Here is an 18,818-nt window from a genome sequence, read left to right on the forward strand (position 1 = left end):
ACTTTGTGAGGATGGAGGATACTCCTGTGTCAGCGTCACTGATAACTCTTGGGTCTGAGTCCACTCTGCGCCCTTTGGGCATGGAGTGGCAAGGGAATCATAATTCATGTATTACATGAGATAGGACCTCAATAATAGTTCATATTCCAGGATCTTGAGAAATTGCAAGATGTTGGCCAAACCAGTCAATAGTGACTCATTTCTAGTGACATGCTAATTGCATCAGGGCCTGGGAGACAGTCCATTGTCCTTGTGTAAAGGTGTTGTAACGGACAGGTGTTAATCCCAGGTCTGCTCCCAGACCTATAATTATGCATGCTAAAAACTGTTTATGTGTGATAACACTGTCTACAACCTATTGATGCTCAGAGGTGTCAAGCTGTGTGCGGAGACGGAGTGGGTGAAGGTGTTTTGTTGTTATGCTGTTGATTAAGGAATGTTTAGTAATTAGCCTTAGTGTATGATTAGGGGGGTGGAGATCTCATTGTTGCTTTAATGCCTGGTACTGTATAAAAAGCTGAGAAGAAACCATTAAAGGTCATTACATTTGGAACAAGCACAGAGTTGTGTCTCGTCTTGATCCTGGGGCAAATGAAATGGGATCGGGTCCTGTCGGTTGGAGTGTCGATAAGCTGTCGTGACTGGGATGGAAGGTTGTAAACGGTGGTGATCGTTACAGCCATGTTGTCCAATTCTGGGTCCACTTCATGGAAACTCCCTCTTATAAGATATCAAAGTCCTCCAATCATGGATTCTGTCTATACAACTAATTATCCCTGATATTTAGCAAGAAACAGCTTTGTTTTATGTGAATATCATTTTATTTCCACAAGTACTTTGTTGAGATTTTTTCTTGTTCATTATATTAAAGGATTTAGTACAGTATGTTCTCATATGAAATAGACAAAACAGCAAGGAAAAGGGTAATAATTCAAAGGCATAATATCATGTTTCAACGATGGACATTCCAGACAACAGTATACGTTTATCTTAGCAGCCCAATTAAGACCCGGTCTTCTTGAGAGTCTGGTGTATTACCAAAGGGTCTAGTAGGGCAGGGGTTGACAAATTTTCTTGGAATCTAGGAGCCAGCTAAAAAAGTTAGGAGCCAGAAAACGCACCCCGTCCCGACGAGCTTGCGCGCAGAAGCGAACACATACGTGAGCAGCGCCCGCATATGTAAACGGTGTTCAAACCACACATGTGAGGTATCGCCGCGATTGGTAGAGCGAGAGCAATAATTCTAGCCCTAGACCTCCTCTGTAACTCAAAACATGCAACCTGTAGATTTTTTTAAACGTCGCCTATGAAGATTTTAAAGGGTAAAAGTTTGTCGGCATTCCACGAGCGGACGCAATTTTGAAGCGTGACATGTTGGGTATGAATTTACTCGGCGTAACATTATCTTTCATAGTATTAAAAAAAATGGGGATAACTTTACTGTTGTCTTATTTTTTAATTAAAAAAAGTGTAATTTTTTCCCAAAAAAGTGCGCTTGTAACACCGCTGCGCAAATACGGCGTGACAGAAAGTATTGCAACGATCGCCATTTTATTCTCTAGGGTGTTAGGATAAAAAATATATATAATGTTTGGGGGTTCTAATTAGAGGGAAGAAGGTGGCATTGAAAATAGTGAAAAATTACATTAGAATTGCTGTTTAACTTGTAATGCTTAACTTGTAATACCAACGGCCACCACCAGATGGCGCCAGCTCACAACTGGTAGTAATAACTTGTAATACCAACGGCTCACCACCAGATGGCGCCAGCTCACCTTCCAAGCCAAGTCGCCAGGACACTATTTCTAGTCGCCATGGCGACCTGGCGCCTGGGATTTGTCGATCCCTGTAGTAGGGTAGGTTGAATATCACATTATTTTAACAACTCGGAGTGAAGAAAATAGATAAGAAACAAATAGGAGAGTAAAGGGGAGGGGGAGTATTTAGGGCAGCCACCAAGCATTAAGCTTTGTTGGGTGGGGATGGTATTGATTACAAATGATACAGTAATTAAGGATCAAGTAATGACCTGTCAAAGTTAGGCAGGAGGAAGTGGGAGATCCACGGTTGCCATATTTGTGTGTGTGTGTGTGTATATATATATATATATATATATATATATATATATATATATATATATATATATACACACAGTACATATGTGTGTGTGTGTGTATCCTATCTTGTAGTGTGGCTTCAATCTTAGCATGTATCATAGCTTTGTTAACTCTGCAAGCAAAAGCTTTTAAAAATGCAAACACTAGAGACAGCGACTCCTACTGGGGACAGCACACCTATTATTCCCTTAAATTGCTATTCTAATATTGTACAACCAATACAGTCCAGCTAATTCTCTGTCTACAGAAAACCTGAATGGATCACATGACCACATCAATGAGGATGGAGGAGGGCCGGAGTCACATGACTGAGAAGATACTAAACCTCACCCTGGAGATCATCTACCTGCTGACCGGAGAGGTGAGGAGGATTCTGGGAGGTCACATGACATCACTCTTATCTCTATTAATAAAACACAGACCTGACCGGAAAGGTGAGGAGGATTCTGGGATTCTAACATGATATTCCTATTGGTTCTTTAATACAGAGGTTTTCTATTCCGAAGTCTGGAGATCACATGACCATCACAGTGCCTCCATGTGACTCCCTAAAACCTGAGAGACACGACATGGAGAAGATTCTGGAAGTCACCAAGAAGATGATGGAGCTGCTGACAGGAGAGGTGAGCGGTGCCGGGAATTCTGGGACATTATCCAGTAACAGACAAGGGATGTGTCTGGATGGTGACTGTATCATTGTGTGTGTCAGGTTCCTATAAGGTGTCAGGATGTCACTGTCTATTTCAGGGCTCGACAAATCCCGGGCGCCAGGTCGCCATGGCGACTAGAAATAGGGTCCTGGCGACTTGGCTTGAAAGGGGGGCTTGTGAGCTGGCTCCATCTGGTGGTGAGCCGTTGGTATTACAAGTTAAGCATTACAGGTTAAACAGCAATTCTAATGTCATTTTTCACTATTTTTCACTGTTTTCACTGCCATCTTCTTCCCTCTAATTAGAACCCCAAACATTAGATATATTTTCTATCCTAACACCCTAGAGAATAAAATGGCGATCGTTGCAATACTTTCTGTCACGGCGTATTTGCGCAGCGGTCTTACAAGCGCACTTTTTTGGGAAAAAATTACACTTTTTTTAATTAAAAAATAAAACAGTAAAGTTATCCCCATTTTTTTTTTATATTATGAAAGATAATGTTACGCCGAGTAAATTCATACCCAACATGTCACGCTTTAAAATTGCGTCCGCTCGTGGAATGCCGACAAACTTTTACCCTTTAAAATCTTCATAGGCGACGTTTAAAAAAATCTACAGGTTGCATGTTTTGAGTTACAGAGGAGGTCTAGAGCTAGAATTATTGCTCTCGCTCTACCGATCGCGGCGATACCTCACATGTGTGGTTTAAGCACCGTTTACATATGCGGGTGCTACTCACGTATGTGTTCGCTCCGGCGCGCAAGCTCGTCGGGACAGGGCGCGTTTTTCTGGCTCCTAACTTTTTAAGCTGGCTCCTAGAATCCAAGAAAATTTGTCAAACCCTGGTCTATTTCTCCATACAGGAGTGGGAGTATTTAGAAGGACACAAGGATCTCTACAAGGACGTCATGATGGACAATCAGCCGCCCCTCACATCACCGGGTAAGAGGAGACTTTATTGTAAAGGAGAGAGCAGTACGGAGGCTCCACCTAGATCCCCCATCCTCTGATAAACACATAGAAACAATGTATTCAGTCAGTGTGTGTGTTTCCTACAGATGGATCCAGTAATGGGAACCCACCAGAGAGATGTCCCCGTCCTCTGTATTCCCGGGATTCCACACAGGAAGGTCACACCATCCCCCACCATCATCAGGTAGATGAGTGACAATCACTGATAGTATCATTAGGATCTGTACATTATCTGTATTGTTTATTTTTTTATGTAATTGTTATTATATATTCAGAGTGGAGACCTGAGAGAATGTAAAGTTGAGGTTAAAGCAGAAGAAGAAGAGATGTATGTGAGGGATGATCAGCAGTCTATGGAGGAGGATGGAATAATAAGGACAATTATAGAGGAGGACACTCCTACAGAGATCAGCACAGGTGGGTCATTAACACTAAATACATTCCTTCAACAATACTGCTCACTGATTGGTCCAGTGTGGTGCAAGGACTGGCTGATATCAGCTGTAATACCCTGGTCACTTTCCTGAGCTGTGTTGCCCGTCCTGTATTTCTCTCGGATAATCTTCCTATTTTCTCGTTGTGATTCTCGGCAGTGTTTTCCTGCCGAGAAACCCGAGCGTCTGTATACTTACCTGTCGCCGTGGAAACCCGAGCATGCTCGAAATGACTTTGATGCATGCGCGGTAGCTTCCAAGGCATAGGTAGGGTGTAGCAAGATGGCAGCGACGATGACATCACCGCATTCGTGCCATTCAAAAGAACGGCGGTCCTTTTAAATGGAGTGTCTGTACACTCGGCCAGCAAGAGATTCTTGCCAAGAATCTCGTCAGGAAAAACAAAGTTTTTTTTCCTGACGAGATTCTGGGCCGTGTGTACAGGGCTTCAGACTACAGCTGGTTACTGAATACCAATATTATTGGTCCTGACAATTACACTATATAATTTATATTGCACACTATGTAGTCTTAAGCCCTGCACATTTTACCATATGTTGTATGTAGTGCTCATCCCCTGAGAGGGCGCAGGAAATAAATGGGTCTCCCTTACTTGTTCAGAGGCTGCGAACCCAGGTACCATGGTAGTGTCCTCCGGCAAATGTCTTTAAGTCCAGGTTTTATCAAGCCCTTATCCAAGCATATGCTGAGGCCTGACAGCAACAGCTCTTGAGTAACACAGGCTGACTCCCAGGACAGAGACCCCAGACCTGAACAGCCCTCCCAAATATTTATCTGCTCCCCAGCCACCTTCTGGAATCCCCCTCCCAGGGATTGGCAGAGGTGAGATACATATTCATAACCCAGAGGCTGACCCTCCTACTCTATTTCTGGAAGCTCCTGCCCCCTGCACTATATATTTTATGTTGTATACTACCTATTTTGATACTATATAGTCTTAATTGTTGTACATTACATAATCCTGACTTCTGCTCTCTCCCCTCTACCCACTGCTATATATAAACATAATATGTATTCTGCTTTGTTACACCCATTTCCAACCATCTGGACATTTTATATCTGATGATTTGATTGGAGCACAGACTTTTACATGGTGATAATAATGTGATAACATCTTCAAACTTTGGAACCTTAAACAGAATGTGATAATGAGGGAGGAGTCAATAACCCAATGATGGAGGTCTTCAGGATCAGTCCAGTCTTCATCTTGGTTGTTCTTCCCCCATCCTCGCTCTCTGACCTCTGGTGGGGCTCAGCCCCGCTGTTATTCATGACTAAATAAAGAAGTGCAGTGCTTCTTGTGTTGAGAAGATGGCAATGAGGGATAGAGGGGGTGGGGACACTCGTCCTATAATCCCCTCATCACTGTCACTCCTATAAAAGACAGTTCTCGTTGTTTCCTCACTCTCTGACTAAGGTCCATGAATAAAGAAATTAACTGGTAGGAGATCAGAGGACCCATTTACTAGTTACCTTGAGGGGGGAATTGTAAGATCCTCAGAGACGAAGCTGCCTGATGTGGGCGGAGTCCTGGTTTAAGTGAACCAATCTGCTCATGTCTAGTAATAATCTTTTTATTTCTATTTTAGTAGATGGACGGGAGATGAGGAAAACCTCAGAGGATTGTCTCACTTTGTCTCCAGACTGTAAAGTAGAAGATGAGGACATCACACAGTATAGTCCAGGAGAAAACCCGACTACCTCAAATGTCCATCCGGCACCACACAGTGTAGATGGACCATCGTATTCCTCTTATCCTGAGGAACCTCAGACTGTGAGGGACGGTGCCGGACCATCGTATTCCTCTTATCCTGAGGAACCTCAGACTGTGAGGGACGGTGCCGGACCATCGTATTCCTCTTATCCTGAGGAACCTCAGACTGTGAGGGACGGTGCCGGACCATCGTATTCCTCTTATCCTGAGAAACCTCAGACTGTGAGGGACGGTGCCGGACCATCGTATTCCTCTTATCCTGAGGAACCTCAGACTGTGAGGGACGGTGCCGTCCTTCCAATAGTTAAGAGGTTTTCCTGTACTGAATGTGGGGAGTGCTTCCAATTTAAATCCTGGCTTATTGTGCATATCAGAACTCACACAGGAGAGAAGCCACATTCCTGCTCTGAGTGCCGGAAATGTTTTTCATTGAAGTCCCATCTTAGAGAACATCAGAGATCTCACACTGGGGAAAAGCCATTTTCCTGTCTTGAGTGTGGGAAATGTTTTGTAAGTAAATCAAAGCTTGTTCTACATCAGAGATCTCACACGGGAGAGAAGCCGTATTCCTGTTCTGAGTGCGGCAAATGTTTTGTAAGTAAATCAAAGCTTGTTCTACATCAGAGATCTCACACGGGGGAGAAGCCGTATTCCTGTCCTGAGTGCGGAAAACGCTTTTCCGATAAGTCCAGTCTTAATCATCATCATCAGAGATTGCACACAGGTGAGAAACGTTATTCCTGTAATGAGTGCGGGAAATGTTTTATTCAGAAGGCCAGATTTTACACACATCAGAGATTGCACACAGGTGAGAAGCCGATTTCATGTTCTTTTTGCGGGAAATGTTTTAAACATAATTCAGAACTTGTCTCACATCGAAGATCTCACACGGGGGAAAAGCCCTATTCCTGTCCTGAGTGCGAGAAATGTTTTTCAGGGAAGTCTAAGCTTTCCAAACATCAGAGATCTCACACGGGGGGAGAAGCCACTTTCCTGTCCTGAGTAAGGGTAAATGTTACTCTCTGAAGTCCTGTTTTCCTGTATATCAGGGATCCCACCCAACCCTATATTAGCGCTGTAATGAGCTGTATTAGCACCTTGAATGTTGCTGGACATCACAGCTCTCATGTGGGGAAGAAGCACACCCTGATATACACCTCAGATATACTTCATGGCTGATCTTCATCATGTAAGAAACACTTCATAAGGAGATCAGAGATCACCAAAGACATGGATAAAGTGTTGGACTGTGTTGGCCATTGATAGCCTTCTGGAAGGTCCTTGAACAGTCTCTGTGACCTGGTCGCTATGCATCTACTATGGACTTTGGACTTTGTTTTGTTTTTATCATGAATGTGTTTTGTGAGTATTTTTCTTTTTATACATTATTAAAGATACCACTTGGGTAATGGGCAAGGTTGGTGTGTCCTCTTCTCTTTGTTTTACAGTGTTTCCATTGGGTTTCTCCCCTGAATCTCAGAGGGCAGCAAAACCTGTGCTTTCCTTTGAATCACCAATAATCTGTGATTCATCCATTAGAATTACACCACACTTGAGTGCAGAAGAATCATTTTGTACTGTCTGACTAGTACTGGGGTGATATGTCAGCCCCTAAGAATTAAAGATTAAAATAATTTTTAGGCCTCGCACTTACAAGAAAATGAATTACACGCTTAATGGTCCACAATCCCTATTCATCACATGCCACTGTTCAGCTGTTATGTCAAGGTCACACTATGACATGATCATGTGCTTCCCCCCTTTACAAAGTTCACTTACTCAATTTTTTTTCCCTAGAAATTTGCTCAGTTGTATATCCCTGACAAGCAAATCTGTGTTTATGAGTCCATTGTCAATTTCGCTGGTAAAAAGACAGTACATCCCCAGTAAAAGGGCGAGATATAGAGTGAAGCTTTAAAAGCTCTGTGAAAGGACCACGGGGTATACATATGCCTTCCGTGTGCATGAAGGCAAAGATAGCCAGCTCCAGCCCACTAATTGCCCAATCTACTAGTGGAAAAAAATTCTGGGACCTTGCATTTCCACTATGGATGGTGTGGATTTCAACGATCAAATATTACAGCCCTATTAACCACTTTCCACGTGGCCACTGCGCATAAACAGGAACGTCTGAGTGGACGTTCCTGAACGTCCTTCAAAAGGAGTGGGATAAGCCAGCTGCGCGATCCCAATGCGCACGTGTTCCCTGGACATGCCGCATCTTGAATCGGCAGGAGGGCACTCCGATTTGCCCTCCTGATCACATGATGGCTGTGTCCAATCATGACCATCATGTGATGTCAACAGCCAGGGGGGCGTCACTAGAAACGACAGTGGTGCGATCCTGGTGTGCCTGTGTCCCCCAGAGACAGGGCAACACTGCATGGCAGGAGGGCTCTGTGATTGGCCCTCCTGATCAAATGACGGCTGTATCCAATCACAATCGCAATAATCTGCCACATCTGTGCATATCTGTCCACATGGCTCGCAGTCCGGCTTCTTTCGGCAACACGTGACGTTCTGTATGCGCCGGTCGGAAGCATGTCAATCAATTAGGAACGCCCAGTCCCGCATATTATACCCGGAAGCCGCGGTGAACATATATATATAAAACGGTATGTACGGCAAGGATTTAAAAAAAAAACAGCCTAATGTCATTATCACAACTCGCCTGAATGTAATGTTAAAAAAAATTTTGGGGGTGAACCCCCGCTTTAATTATGCATGAATGTAAGGAGTCGCGCCACTGATGATTGGCAGTGCAATACTGGGTAACCATGTGGGCTGGACACACTGCATATAAGCATAATATAATCTACCAACATGTGAACCCTATGAAGTTACATGTGTTCCTGTTTGTATAGGGCTGTCTGTGCAGACTGGGGCTTTGCAGACACAGGGACACGAGGTGTGCGCAGGTGCTGCATTAGGACCCAGAGATCTTGGTAGGGGAGAGTATAAAAGGAATGATTGACGGGCTGTACAGCCAATCCCATGAGGAAGTTAATATAACAAAACATGACGGGGGCGTGGCTGTACGGCAATCATCCATACTGACGTGTGACGCTTGAGCTGGTAGCAGGACACTGACATTGCGATTTGGAGCTTTGGAGTGGGTGAGAACTAATATCAAGCGCACACTTCACTTCAGGTATTTGCAAGTTTTGCTGTGGTTTTCACGGATTGCTGGTTTGAATTATTTGAAATGTGAGTGCAAAGATTGAAGATTGTGTGTGATTTTAATAAACTGGTTGAAACAATATCACACTTTTGTTTAAAAAGGTTTAATTCCACATACATTTCTGTGAATGACCCGGACTGTTTATGGACTATGCCTCTGCCAACCATGTTTCTGCCTTCCATGTGAATTGACCTCAGCCTGTTAAATGACCATGCTTTTTGCCTGCCTCCTGAACTGATTATTTGCCCTGCCACTGTACAGCACAGGGGTCTCACATATGTGAAGGGCTCCAGAAAAGATTTTCTGAGTGGAGAAAATGTTTTTGTCAGATTAGGGTCCGGAGACTCGGAGGCTTTGAAGAGATTTGGGTGGGAATCAGTGGCGGTGCATCCATAGAGGGCGCAGGAGCGCCCCCCCCCCTCTCCTGTCACCGCTCTAATTACCATAGCATAGCATGAATCTATCTATGGTCGCTGTTGACACACCCTATTCAGGTGCCCGGCCCCTTTTTGAGCGCCGGGCACCTGAATTACAGCGGCAGCACCTGATTAGAGCAATTGACTCTAATAGGCGTCCAAAAATGTGTATAGTGGGCGCAATGCTGTGCGTTTGCTATTCACTTTGCTGTGTGGAAGGAATTCTGCTTTGCTGACACTGACCCGCCTCTCAGCCAATGAGGTGCACCGGGTCTGTGTTACCTGTCACCTGATTGGATGAAAGGACAGGCGCTGTGATTGGACACCTATCAGGCATCCAATCATAAGAGAGGAGGAGCGGGCGGAAGAAGAATCTTCCTCGTCGAAGAATAAATGGAGGACACCACTCGCCGCCTGCCACCGTCACCTGCTGCCCACTCAAGACAAGGTAAGGGCGGGGGGCACAGTGGCAGCACTTGGGGCACAGTGGCAGCATTTGGGACACAGTGGCTGTGTTTGATGAGCACAGTGGCAGCATTTGATGGGCACAGTGGATTTGTTTTATGGGCACCACAGTGGTAACATTTGGAGCACAGTGGCAGCGCTTAATGGGCACAGTGGCAGCATTTGATGGGCACAGTGTCTGCGTTTGATGGGCACAGTGTCTGCATTTGATGGGCACAGTGGCTGTGTTAGATGGGAACAGTGGCAGTGTTAGATAGGCACAGTGGCTGTGTTTGATGGGCACAGTGGCTGCAGTTGATGGGGTTTTTTTCCAGAATTTTTCAGTTTGTTTACGCCCCTCAAAAGTTTTGAGCACCAGCCGCCACTGGTGGGAATAAGCCTCTACCCCTGTCCTCAGGTATTACCTGACCGAGGCCCTAAGTGTTATAGTGCTGCCACCTGAACTGGCCATGCCTCTGCCTGCCATCTGAACTGGCCATGCCTCTGCCTGCCACCTGAAAATGGCCATGCCTCTGCCTGCTACCCGAACTGGCCATGTCTCTGCCTGTTACCTGAAATGCCTGCTTATGGACCATGTTCATACTTTGGCATATCTTTGCTGCCTGGAGAATTCCTGGACATTTTATTTTGGTTGTCTGGACCAATGCTCTGACTGCTCTGGGATGGTATTCCTGCCTGTTAAAACCACAGGTAATGCTTTTTTTTTACCTTTTGTTTAGCAAAATGTATTTTGGGGTGTAATTCTTGGTGTGTACATGCTATGTGTTAGAAGCCTGAAGGTGCTACTTGCATGTTAGGCCTATGTATGTGGCCAGGTATCGCCATACTCCGGACGAGTAGCAGAATGTATTTTGGGGTGTCATTTTTGCTATGTACATACTATGTATTAGAAATATCTTATAAATTGACAGCTTTGTGAAAAAAAAAAAGTTTTAATTTTCTTTACACATTTTCCAAAAACGTGTGGAAAAAAATTACGGTCCAGATTCTCCAATATTCTGCGGCGGCCTCGCGTAAGCTATTTACACTACGCCGCCGCAACTTACTGGAGCAAGTGCCGTATTCCTCAAGCACTTGCTCCGTAGTTTGTGGAGGCGTAGTGTAAAAGGCCCGATGTATCCCTGCGTATTTCAAAGGGGGCGGCTTATATTTAAATTAAGCGCGCCCCCGTTTCGATCGAACTGCGCATGCGCCGGGCTAAAAATAGCCCAGTGTGCATGCTCCAGTTCTCGGCGGAAAACGTCAATGACGCCGACGTGTGCGTCATTGACGTAAAGTCGTATTCAAGAACGACTTAGGAAAACGACGTACCTGACGGGAAAAGACGACGCGGACCCGACGCCATACTTAACATGGCATACGTGGTTGCCACCTGGATTGACTCTTGCCTGTTTATCAACCATGTTTCTGCCTTCCACCTGAACTAGGGTTGCCACCTGTTCGGGATTTACCCGGACAGTCCGGGTTTTGAATCATGTGTTCGGGTTTCAGGCAGACTTAAACCCGGACACATTATTCAGAGCAGGCTGTGGCTCCCCAGGTAAGCAAGATAGTCACACACAAATCTGTTGCTGTCCGGGAGCTGCGGGTGGCTGTCTGGGCGCAGGTTCGGTATCATTGGGGGGGCAGGGCAATGATGTCCGCAATAACAATTTGGCCACACCCAACGTTCGCTGTGGCACGCTATGCAAAACTACTCTCCTTTGGGGACCCAAAGGTGCCCAAGACCGCTAAAGTGTTCGGGTTTGGCTTGAAGAAAAGGTGGCAACTCTAACCTGAACTGACCTCAGCTTATTAATCAACCATGTTTTTTGCCTGCCGTCTGGACTGATCTTTTGCCCTGCCACTGTAGTAGTGGGATTCAAGATGACACAGGGGACTTGCATAGGTGAGGAGCTTCAGAGTAGTGTTCTGAGTGGAAAAAAGTTTTGGGTTTTCTCTGGGTTTTATAAATCCCAGATCAGGGTCTAAAGTCCGGAAGCTTCAAAGAGCTTTGGGTAATAAGAAGCCTCTACCCCTGTGTCCAGGTTCTACATGACCAAGGCCCTAAGCTTAATCTTTCTGTCGTCTGATCCTGCCTGTTTATTGACCATGCCTTTGCCTATACTGACCCTGGACATTGTTAATGGACCGTGTTCCTGCCTGCTGCCTGGAACAATACTTTGGTTGTGCTGACCATGTATCTGCCTGCTGCTTGTACTGAACCTGGACTGTTTATGAACCATGTCTCTGCCTGCTGCTTGTACTGAACCTGGACTGTTTATGGACCATGTTCTTGCCTGCTGCCTGGACCAATACTTTGGCTGTGCTGACCATGTCTCTGCCTGCTGCTTGTACTGAACCTGGACTGTTTATGAACCATGTTCTTGCCTGCTGCCTGGACCAATATGTTGGCTGTGCTGACCATGTCTCTGCCTGCTGCCTTTACTGACCCTGGTTCCTCTAGACTATAAATTGCAAGAGGGTCCTTCAGCAATGGGTAATTTCTGTCTCTCAGATGAGAAACTACTAATTCCAATGGTCTTCTTAGCTATCTGTAAGGGGGACATTCTTCCAAGTGACCACCAATTTAAGGGACGTCCATCCCAGTGACCACCAATGAAAGGGATGTCCATCCCAGTGACCACCAATGTAAGAGATGTCCATCCCAGTGACCCCCAACGTCAGAGATGTTCATCCTAGTGATCACCAATGTAAAAAACATTAATTCCAGTGACCACCAATGTAAGGGATGTTCATCCCAGTGACTATCACGCTTATATACATGTAAGCTGTGGCTATGGTAATTATTGTTAGGTCTTCTTCAAAACCCAGAAAGTTATATTAAGAGTTTCTCCATGTTGAAAAGGTTGGCTAAGGCTGTGCTAGCCTGAAACCAGAAGAATTCCTGTAAAAGAAAACGTAAAAGGAGAACATCAAGCAAATCATGGAAGACCCAAACAGAATTCTACACAAATAGCTCAATATAAACAGCAGAAGATCATCAGTAACAATCTGTCCAACATTCACATAATGCCAGCTGCAGAGTCTTCAAAATGTCTAAACAGTGTATTCTCCTGGTGTGCAGTGTGCAGCTAATCAGTGGGGCAGATTCAGATAGATTATCGGATCTTTAGATCCGCGTAATCTATCTGATTTTCGATCCGCCGGTCCAATTTTGCGAGGCAAGTGCATGATTCACCAAGCACTTACCTCGAAAATTGCACCGTCGGATCGTAACTCCCCCGGCGTAATTCAAATTCCGCGGCTAGGGGGAGTGTACAATTTAAATCAGGCGCGTTCCCGCGCTGATTTAACTGCGCATGCGTCGCCGGCGAAATTTGCCAGTGCGCATGCTCCAAATGACGTCGCTAGGACGTCAATGTTTTCGGCGGCTACGTAAATTCCTGCCATCCGTATTCCCGATCGACTTACGCAAACGACGTAAAAATTTGAATCTCGGCGCGGGAACGACGGCCATACTTAACATTAGCTACCCCTCATATAGCAGGGGTAACTATCCGCCGGAAAAAGCCGAACGCAAACGACGTTTAAAAAAAGCGACGGGCGGGCGTTCGGTCTTGAATCGGCGGTTCTCCTCATTTGCATATCCGACGCCTAGCGGCCGGCGGTAGATTGCAGCCTAAGATCCGACTGGTGTAAGGCACTTACACCAGTCGGTTCTAAGGGAGATCTATGCGGAACTGATTCTTATGAATCAGTCGCATAGATCCGACCGTGGGATCTCAGAGATACGACGGCGGATCAGGAGATCCGCCGTCGTATCCCCTTGATGAATCTGCCCCAGTGTGTTCTCCTGGTGTGCACACACACACACAGCACAAGGCCGTGTTCACCATATGAGAAGTTTCTCAGGGCTGCAGTTCCTCTGAGCTCCACAAGATGGTGATCTCACTTCTACTAAGCCAGGAAAAACCTATGGAAAACAGGAAGTGATGTCACATACAGACGGAAAGTTCCATGTGTTACAAAGTAGACATTGCTGAAAGTGGCAGCAGAGGAGGTAATAAGATCTTATTTTCTATTTACACCCAGTAACCCCGTTATGTCCGTCCTCTTCCTCCATAGTCACTATGACCTCTTTTATCTCCAGCAGATGGTGATACACACATATATAGTGTGGAAACCTAGATTTACCCCTTTAAGGCCTGAACATTCCCCAACTGACGGGGCCGGAACATTCCTTTCATTTTGGAGATGTGTCACCTTTCCCACCAATCACCTTCTCACCTCATCAGTCTATACCAGGTCACTCCAAAGTACGGCCCGCAGCTACATTCGTTAGACTCTCCAAAACCGGTGATGCATACTCATCCCCGGCAGTATGCAGCACAGGTCCCGCAACCACTCCCCGCACCTGGCCTCATTTATTGAGGTATTTCAGTGTAGACTGGCCATTTACATCAGTGTAATTTTGCATACAGCGTGTCTGTGTAACAGCAGGGCGGGAGTCGGGAGGTGCAGCAAGTTTGCACTTAAAGCACACTGTACGCCGTTAAAGAGGAAGTAAACCCTGATGGGTGTTACTTCCTCTTTGTTTCCCTGCAAAGGTAAAGCATAATGGGCTACTATGCACCGCATAGTAGCCCATTATGTGACACTTACCTGCAGGAGAAGCCCACGATGTCCCCGTCTTCCTCGCTAGTAGCGAGCGTCCATTCTTCACCCCTCTTCCTTCCGGGGCCGCAAACTCTGGCTCTGTGAGTGGCTGGAGTCGCGTGACATCACTCCCGCGCGAGAGCCGCCACTCACGGCATGACCCGAGTTAGAAACGGCACAGCGTGCCCTTTCTAACTCCAGCGCATGCGCAAAAGAAATCGTCGTACGGCGATTTGCAAATATCTCCTAGACCGTGCAGGTCTGGGAGATATTTCAAGCACCTACAGGTAAGCCTTAATCTAGGCTTACCTGTAGGTTAAAGTGGTTATAAAGGGTTTACAACCACTTTAAGTATGGAGAGACTGATGGGGAGGAAACAATCGTGCGGCATGGGGATTGATTGACTATGTTGGGGGGTGGAGTTGATTGCTCTGAAGGGGACACAGTTGCGGGTGATAGCCCTGAAGGGGACAAAGCTGTGGGGGGAGGGGTTTGATAAGACTGCAGGGGACACAGTTAGTATGTGTGTTTGGGGGGTTTATGGCACTGAAGGGGACACAGTTGTGCTAAGGGGGTTTATGTCAATGAAGGGGACACCATTGTGGGGAATTTGATGGCTGTAATTGGGACACAGGGGGATGTGATGGTCTGAGGGTGACTAGACTGTGTGGAGGGACTCCGATGGGCACACAAATGTGCGGAGGATCTCCGATGGGCACACAAATGTGCGGAGGGGCTCTGATGGGCACAAATGTGCGGAGGGACTCCGATGGGCACACAAATGTGTGGAGGGGCTCTGATGGGCACACAACTGTGTGGAGGGGCTCTGATGGGCACAAATGTGCGGAGGGGCTCTGATGGGCACAAATGTGCGGAGGGACTCCGATGGGCACACAAATGTGTGGAGGGGCTCCGATGGGCACACAACTGTGTAGAAGGGCTCTGATGGAGACACCAGTTTGCAGGGATCCTGCTAAGTGATGGGGACACAAATGTGCAGGGAGACTCTGATGGGGACACAAATTTAAGGTCCTAATGCACACTGGGAGTTTAGCCCGCTGCATGAAACTACAGCATTTAGCTGCAAGATTAGCATACAAGTGCACAATCTAGCCCCGCTTCCAGCAGCCTGATACATTGTATTCTATTCTATGTTAGGAAGTGGGAGATCCGCGGTTGTTTTTATATATATATATATATATATATATATATATATAAATATACCCTACCTTGTACTGTGGTTTCAATCTTAGCATGTATTATAGCTTTGGTAACTCTGAAAGCAAAATTTTTAAGAAATACAAACGCTAGAGGTAAGCAACTTCCTACACATGTGCCAATTCCTACTGGGGGGGGCAGTACACACATTATTGCCTTAAATCCCTCTTCTAATATTGTACAACCAATACAGTCCCAATAATTTTCTGTCTACAGAAAACCTGTATAGATCACATGACAACATCAATGAGGATGAAGAAGGACCAGAGTCACATGAATGAGAGGATACTAAACCTCACCTTGGAGATCATCTACCTGCTGACCGGAGAGGTGAGGAGGATTCTGGGAGGTCACATGACATCACTCTTATCTCTATTAATAAAACACAGACCTGACCTGAGAGGTGAGGAGGATTCTGGGAGGTCACATGACATCACTCTTATCTCTATTAATAAAACACAGACCTGACCGGAGAGGTGAGGAGGATTCTGGGAGGTCACATGACATCACTCTTATCTCTATTAATAAAACACAGACCTGACCGGAGAGGTGAGGAGGATTCTGGGAGGTCACATGACATCACTCTTATCTCTATTAATAAAACACAGATCTGACCGGAGAGGTGAGGAGGATTCTGGGAGGTCACATGACATCACTCTTATCTCTATTAATAAAACACAGACCTGGCCAGAGAGGTGAGGAGGATACTGGGAGGTCATGTGACATCACTCTTATCTCTATTAATAAAACACAGACCTGACCGGAGAGGTGAGGAGGATTCTGGGAGGTCACATGACATCACTCTTATCTCTATTAATAAAACACAGATCTGACCGGAGAGGTGAGGAGGATTCTGGGAGGTCACATGACATCACTCTTATCTCTATTAATAAAACACAGACCTGGCCAGAGAGGTGAGGAGGATACTGGGAGGTCATGTGACATCACTCTTATCTCTATTAATAAAACACAGACCTGACCGGAGAGGTGAGGAGGATTCTGGGTTTTCTAACATGATATTCCTATTGGTTTTCCAATACAGAGATTTCCAATTCCAACGTCTGGACATCATATGACCATCACAGTGCCTCCATGTGACTCCCTGACACCTGAGAGACACAACATGGAGAAGATTCTAGAAGTCACCAAGAAGATGATGGAGCTGCTGACAGGAGAGGTGAGCGGTGCCAGGAATTCTGGGACATTATCCAGTAACAGACAAGGGATGTGTCTGGATGGTGACTGTATCATTGTGTGTGTCAGGTTCCTATAAGGTGTCAGGATGTCACTGTCTATTTCTCCATGGAGGAGTGGGAGTATTTAGAAGGACACAAGGATCTCTACAAGGACGTCATGATGGACAATCAGCCGCCCCTCACATCACCGGGTAAGAGGAGACCTTATTGTAAAGATGAGATCAGTACGGAAGCTCCACCTAGATCCAGTCATACCTCTTACAGTGGTAGTATTTGAGGCGGCTGCCTGAAACGAGACAGGAGCAGCAGCAGGGGGTGGCTTGCAACACTGGTTGTACTGGAGCAGCCGGAGTAGGAGGATCCAGATGAGCAGTTCGAATGGGGAGCGTTTGTAACACTATGGAAAACGTATCCATGCAGTGGTCCTGCTCACCCAGTCTGGAAACAATATTACAACTAGGTGGATTGCCTGCATCTTCTGGATTCATGGCCCTTGTGTAATGTCAGGAGCCATAAATCAGGCACAGACAGTAAATGCAGTTAAAATCACACCTGTAATGAAATGACAAAAATTATACAGTTCAGGAACATAGTCAAAAAACAGGTCACTTTTTTATAAAGGGACTTTTGTATAAGTCTCGGTGCCGCACATCTCAGGGAATAGGGGATAGAGGGGGGTGGGGGGAGGGATTTTGTGTTTTTTTTGGGGGGGGGGGGGTAGTCCATTGGTCGAAGAAGTATTGTAAAGGGAAGAGCGGGATATGGAGAATATAGGAATATCAGTTTATTTACGTTTATGGATAAAACAAGGTGTATGTTATATTTCTGTATTTGGAATATGTTGACGCGGTGAGGTTGTTTTCTTTTTTGTTCTGTATACCTTTGCCTGTTGCAAAAAAAAAAAAAAACAATAAAAATATTGATAAGCAAAAAACAGGTCAGTATTTGGATGCTAGAGCTGGTAATCGGATGAGCCGAGGTCAGGAAACCACAAATCGGCATAGTTAGGAGCAAAAATCAGGAACAGGAATCGGAAGGAAAGTCAGATAGGCCAAGTCATGAACAGGAGCACAGGAAGGAACACACTTAGAGATCATAGACCACACAGGGGCAAGCAAGAAATTATCTAAGCTGCTTAAATAGCAAAAATGGGGCTGGCTGTAAGCAGGACTAATGAGGCAGGTAAACGGTAATGAGGTACGTCCCTGTGGTAAAAACAAGTGGCTGGGAATTAACCGACAGCTGAGCAGCTTCTGAGCGCTGAAAGATGGGAGGCAGCAGTGAAGGACCGCTTCAATTTGCGTTGTCACCATTTAGGGGGAGATTTACTAAAACTGGTGCAGCTCTGCATAGTAAGCAATCAGCCTCCAGGTGTTATTGTCAAAACTTAATTGAACAAGCTGAAGTTAGAAGCTGATTAGTTACTATGCACAGCTGCCCCAAATTCTGAGTGCTCCAGTTTTAGTAAATTAACCTCCTAGATTACCGCTGGTTACTGTAAAAAAGCAGTGCAGTGCAAACAATTAATAACAATACTAAAAAAAAAACTCTGTAAAAATTTATGATGAAAATCAGTCCAAAATCTTCAATTGAGAATAATGAAAACACCCATCAGTGTCCAAAACGGTGACTTGTGTGATGGCCTACACCACTAATAATGGTTGGCAGCTCACCTCAGCAAGTAGACCCCTGAGCTAGTCAGTCAGGTCATAAAGGCAATTCCCTTTCTGGAATATAAGAAGCCAGGCTCGCTGTCAGACACTACACACCCGGATGGGTAGATACAATCAGAGCGCTCATTAATCTCACATCAACAGATCCAGGAAGTCGGA

General features: G+C 45.6%; 1 protein-coding gene and 1 long non-coding RNA gene across 2 annotated transcripts; both read left to right on the forward strand.

Annotated features, from left to right (window-relative positions):
* Positions 1-6,166: 6,166 nt before the first annotated feature.
* On the forward strand, positions 6,167-7,038 carry LOC120935902 (gastrula zinc finger protein XlCGF71.1-like; the record flags this gene model as incomplete). The annotated part of the gene is made up of 1 exon (XM_040347935.1): positions 6,167-7,038. A coding segment is annotated over one exon (747 nt), but the record flags the coding sequence as incomplete, so codon positions are not given.
* A 6,874-nt stretch (positions 7,039-13,912) lies between these two features.
* On the forward strand, positions 13,913-16,865 carry LOC120935903. The gene is made up of 3 exons (XR_005748560.1): positions 13,913-13,976; positions 16,007-16,120; positions 16,833-16,865. It is a non-coding gene; the product is annotated as an uncharacterized LOC120935903 (long non-coding RNA).
* Positions 16,866-18,818: the final 1,953 nt, after the last annotated feature.

This window comes from Rana temporaria, chromosome 4 (assembly GCF_905171775.1).
Source record: "Rana temporaria chromosome 4, aRanTem1.1, whole genome shotgun sequence".
NCBI classification, from domain to species: domain Eukaryota; kingdom Metazoa; phylum Chordata; class Amphibia; order Anura; family Ranidae; genus Rana; species Rana temporaria.